Source organism: Nansenia antarctica, assembly GCF_963989245.1.
Source record: "Nansenia antarctica genome assembly, chromosome: 16".
Taxonomy (NCBI): Eukaryota; Metazoa; Chordata; class Actinopteri; order Argentiniformes; family Microstomatidae; genus Nansenia; species Nansenia antarctica.
This window is the reverse complement of record NC_137686.1, coordinates 4,156,901-4,162,714: the sequence shown is the minus strand read 5'-3', so window position 1 is coordinate 4,162,714 and position 5,814 is coordinate 4,156,901. Positions and strand designations below refer to the sequence as shown.

Below are 5,814 nucleotides of genomic sequence, written 5' to 3'. Positions count from 1 at the left end.
GTTGGAGCGATCAGTTGTCCAATTCAAAAAGTGTACGTAGAAACAAACCTTGGTATTGAAAACAGGTTACAATTATTATTATTATTATTATTATTATTATTATTATTATTATTATTATTCTGTGTGATATAATAAATAAGTCTACTATTGACTATTAACCTGTTATTATACTTTCATGACACATTTCACAATAAAGCAATACAGATGAGTCGACCTGGGTCTATTATTTGTCATAACATGTAGTCTTGGCATAGCATCTCATCTATGATTCATGGAAATCTCAACGCAACGTTTGCAGGAAAAGTGCTATACAAATAAAGATTATTATTATTATTATCATTATCAGTTTAAGGCATGGACCATGTTTTCGTAAAATTGTAACGAACCGTATGAAATACATTATATCAGCACAAATGTAAAAAGTACAATCGGAGGAGTTATGTTTAAAGAATAAATATAAAGTTGTATAGATGTTTTGACAAACTTGTGCAATCAATAATAGGTCCCGACGAGGTTTGAGTTGGCCTTTGGTTTGGCTTCAATAGCTAGCTACCTAGCTACCAGAACGGTGTTGCCTTTAACTTACCTCAATACGCTCTGCACAGAAACAATATGCTGTTATGTAAGTGTACACACGTCAGGTTGTTGGTATATATTAAAGCTATCCGAGTCTATGTTATATACATATATGCGTATCAGTGTTCGTAGCGACACCAGTGTGAGAAGTGTTCAGCCAGGCTACTTCCTCATCCCATCGGACGCTGGCTAGCGTCTCCATGGCAACGTGTTCCTCACAACCCCAAACAGGTGGAGCGAAGAGGAGGCGAATAACCCAGGACACATGATCATATATCTATATATGTATTTATTTATAACCCAGGACACATCAGATATAGATATATTTATTGATGTATTTGTTATCTTTGTGACACACTGTAGCGAATGTGAATTCATCTCGTATATTGAAGTGTGGTACTATGTGCTGCTGTGGTCTACTGAATCTATGAGGCTGGAATACAGAAGCAAAGGATTCTCTGTACATTGTGTTACTACAAAACATGTTTTTAGTTTTTAGTTTAGTTTACTGGGGGGTATTCCATCAACTTCACTAATAGTCCGGGAGCCATGGGGTTGAACCTTATTTTGTCGGGTAAAGTGTTTGTCTCTGCTGTTTCTTGTTGCTGGGGGAACCTCTTCAACACACAGGAGGGTGATATCCCGTGTTCAGATATTAACCCCCTCATGCCCGAAATGCAAAAATCCCAGAAAAATAGGTATGTATGACATTTCATGCAAAATACTCAAATCAAATTCCTGTACATTCAAGGAGGTCATGTACAATGTATTTTTTGTGTTACTATTCACAATTTGTGTGCTAAATTCATTGCACAGGTAGTAGTGTTTGTGGGACCAATAGCATAGTGTAATATAATACCAAGAAATCAAGTCAATTATTCTATATATTTATTTGTTTCCACACAAAAGTGATAAAACGTTTAGCCAACATTAGTCAACAGCCTACCAGACATATTTTTACAAAATATATTTTTTACAGATTGACTAAATCCATATTCAATCAACTGCAGAAAACACAAACCACACTGTTAGTTAAACATTCTACGCAAGCTGTCCCTCTCATTCACATTGCCACTGAACATTAACACCATTTTATTCTCATGGCCATTTTGACACAGGTAAGGTGCAAATTTATTTTTTTATTGCCACAAAAAGGCAATACTTAAGGCTACTAAATAATAGCATAAAAAGGGTGTTTTCCACCAAGAGTTGGAAAACGTTTGTTCCTCGAAAATGTAGTTGAGGTAGCATCTTCAACCAAGAAGAATAGGATCATTCTGAAAGTTGAATGAGAATACCTTACAATTACTCAGTACCTAGTTCCCTCGGGTGTGTTGAGGGAAATATAAATGACTAAAATGAGCAAATATAATATATGAGATAATACTAAGGAGACAGAGAAATAGCAGTCCAAAAGAGTCATCCATCATTATTTGTGTTCCAATGCTTTCTGGGCTTCTTCTCTAGGCTTCACAATGTAGTCTTTGTACATTGAATAAAGGACACCTGCGAAACAAAACACAACAAATCAAAATAAAGAAAGGTTACATTTTACATTTAACGCTCTTGGGCCTATACCCCCCCCCCCTCACCGCGTCCCTACCCGACGAGCTCAACCACTTCTACGGTCACCTCAACCGGGACAACAAAGAACCAGCCATCAAAGTGTAGCCCCCCCCCCAAGACGACCACCAGCCCCTCACGCTCTCCACCACCGATGTCTACCGCACACTGAGCAAAGTGAAGGTACGAAAAGCTGCACAGCTGGCCGGGGTTTTGACTGGCCCAGGCAGTTGTCTCCATGTGCTTCAAGTCAACATCCATCGTGCCGGTGCTCTGCTGCAGCGGGCTTGAATGACTTCTGCCCCCTTGTGCTCACCCCCATCGTCACAAAGTGCTTCGAGAGGTTGGTCCTGGCCCACCTAAAAACTCACCTACCCCCCCACACTAAACCCCTACCAGTTCACCTACTGCAAGAACAGATCAACAGAGGATGCCATCTCCACAGCACTTCACCCCACCCATACCCACCTAGAGCGGAGAAACAAATCCCAAACGCACCTCTGGCCTACAACTCTGGGACCATTACATTTCAAAGCCAGGCTTCCTTTTACCTCCCCGAGGGCTGCGACTATTACCTAGCGCTGGGCTTATCTGCAAGGAACTTCGCCCGTACAGTGTAGTAAAAAAAACAACGGTTTCTGCCGAATGCTGCAAACGCTGGAACAAAGATATGAAATAGAGTGTGGAAAATATTTCACTGAAACGGCTATTCCAGCGTTGTATGAAGTCCTTCCTTTAAACATTTTAACTCCTGCTTTCTGGGCAGTTCAGCCTTTTGGCACTTACATTTTGTATGAATGATGGCAGGCACACATGGACACACAAGTTGCAGTCAATGTGTGTTAGAGACACTAAGCTAAGAGTAAGAAAGATGTAGGCTAGGCCTAATTTATTGTTTGTTTCATTGTTCTAACCCAGCGACAACAAAGTGAATGAATAAAAAACATAATTCCTGCTTTTTGCCAAATAGTGGTATTTTTTTCTTCAGTTAACACAGATATCGTGATGTATCGTTGATTCATTGTCTTACAATGTATCAATTATCGCAGAATCGCTGTACTGTGATACCATCATTTACATTTACATTTTACATTTTTGGCATTTAGCAGACGCCTTATTCCAAAGCGACTTACAATCAATACATTTGAATACTAAGCATGTGAATCAGCAGTCCACCATTTGTTGCAGGAAGAGTACTCTAGCTCGGGCCCGGGGCCACTGATAGAAGGAAAAACCTTCTCCCTATTATCGCCTTCTACTAAAACATTATTATTATTATTTTTTCAGTTTGCACATAGGCTACTACATTTGCACATACCATATTTTGTGTACATACCTCTTTTTTGATATTCGTCTCTAATTTCTACATCTGTATACACCATACTGTACATAGCTACCTTAACTGGACATAGCTTACTGCTATCCATCTCTTGTACACCTCTAACTACCGTACTTGCCATACTGTACTGATCACTATCATGTTTTGCACTATATTATAATATACTATTTGCACTTCTGGTTAGATGCTGAACTGCATTTCATTGTCTGGTACTTGTACTCTGTGATGACAATGTTGAATCTAATCTAACCTAAACAAGACCTGTTTAGACCAGTGCCAGGTCTGGATAGATCAAATAACAATGGCCAGTCTGTTTAAAGAAAAAAAATAACCCGGAAAAACACATGAGGAAGAGAACAGATTGTACCCATTACGTGGCTTATGTGGGCAGACACACCTAGGGAAACCCCCTCCCCCCCGCTACATGACATTTCCCAGAGCCCTGACAACACTCCAATTACAATGTGAACGCATAAGATAGATCTGAGACATAATATGGTTGCATACATAATTAGGTTGCATGTGCACACAAGAGAGAGTTCTAACATAAAATATCAGGGGTTAACACAATCCAAAAGTTTAAAATACACACCAACTGTCATTGCTCCCACGACGAACCCTTGGGCAGCTACACGCATGTGGATAAGGTGCACTGACATCTTAACATCTCCACGACTCTTCATTTTCATTAGTCTCCACCCGACGATGCCAAAGAATCCAGCCATTCCTTGAATAATAAAAAAGAGACAGCAAGTGAAGTGAATTGATGGAGCGTAATACACCACATCAAGATAAAAGAGATATAGCCTACATCCTCATCATCATAATATATGCCATTATACAGAGTTACAATGGATGCTGACTATCCTGTATGAGTACAGCAAAGAAGATTTAAAAACATATACTGTATATAGTATGTAGGTCTTCTAGAGTACAGTACTCACCGATAGGAACAAATGGATTTTCCTTTGCCTTTCGCATAAACTTGGAATCATTGTCATCATATTCAAAGATATTAGACATCTCGGCTGAAATGTAAAACAAGGTTTGAGTATTAATCTATGACATCTGATTTACTATAGGCCTATTGATGCATTCACAATGACTGTCAATAACTGTAACAATTGATACATCCATGAATGATGAATGAATGAATGAATGAATGAATGGTCTTTATTGTCATTGATACAGTACAGGTACCAACGAAATTTAGGAGGGGGGGCTCCCCTGAAAAAAATACTAAAAACAAGAAGGGAAAAGAGCTGGTTTACATAAATAAAGGCTATGTACACTATCCACTATACTATACAAATAAATAAATAAATATAACAATAATACATTGAGCAGTTCAAAGTTAGAAATGAAGTTAGTAAGAGTATAACTTTTACACACATATCTCGAACATGTGGATGTCCATAGGCTACATAGGACACACCTTGCCTAATATAAAATATAAAATAAAAGCTATTCTATACCAGAATAGTTACATCATCAGCTGTTTAAACCAGATAGGTCTAGAACGAAGGTCAAACAATACCACAAAAAATTCAATGAAACCTTCTGAGATCGAATACGATTGGGAAATAATATCAAACCTCTTACCGTTTTCTTTCGGTAAACTAGTAGCCAGTGGTGGAGTATATGTCTGTATAAGAGGAGAAAGGACAAAAGCTTCTCTGAATATCTCACTGGGCACACCAAGTCCTAACCTACTCACATGTGATGTGACGTCATACCGGCTTCTTCTTCTTCTCCTGGATTGGATTTAACGGCAGCTTGCATCCTTAACGTCGCACTACTGCCATCTTCTGGATGTATCCAGTTCCTACATGGTACTCTTTAACCCATCTTCTCCAGAACATGGACATCGCACATGTACTGGACCTGCTTCCATCACCGGCGAGCAGAATGTCTGACCCTTGGAAGTCTCCCGGAGGCACCGTTGGTAAGGTCTTCAAGAGTAACAGGTGATTTGGCGTCAATGCTTCCAGGTCATTAGGATATGTGGATGCTTTGGTAATTGGACGGCCATTGATGGTGGCTTCCACTTCACAAAGAACTGTATGAAGACCTTCTTCAAGTTTTTTTTTTGCACATTCAAAATGGAATTGAGGGTTACCTTCCGCGCTGATCTAAATAACCTCTCCCAAGACCCTCCATGATGTGAGCCAGCAGGGGGGTTAAAAGGGCATTTTATTCCCTTCTGAAGAAGAACATCATTAATAGTCTAGCAGCAAGTCCTCAAAAAAGGCTTTAGTTTTCGAGATACCCCTACCCGAGGTAGAGCAAATGACAACAATAATTTTTCTTATCTTTAGGGTCTCCCATTAATGAAA

The 5,814-nt window shown here is 39.3% G+C and overlaps 1 protein-coding gene across 1 annotated transcript; it reads right to left on the bottom strand.

Moving 5' to 3' along the window:
* Window positions 1–1,461: 1,461 nt before the first annotated feature.
* Window positions 1,462–5,198, bottom strand: higd1a (HIG1 hypoxia inducible domain family, member 1A). The gene is made up of 4 exons (XM_080546808.1): window positions 5,081–5,198; window positions 4,423–4,506; window positions 4,071–4,205; window positions 1,462–2,082 (listed from the first exon to the last, which is right to left on the bottom strand). Exons 2-4 carry the CDS (start codon window positions 4,499–4,501, stop codon window positions 2,006–2,008), a joined length of 291 nt encoding a protein of 96 aa, XP_080402934.1. The 5' UTR covers window positions 4,502–4,506; window positions 5,081–5,198; the 3' UTR covers window positions 1,462–2,005.
* Between the last annotated feature and the right edge of the window lie 616 nt (window positions 5,199–5,814).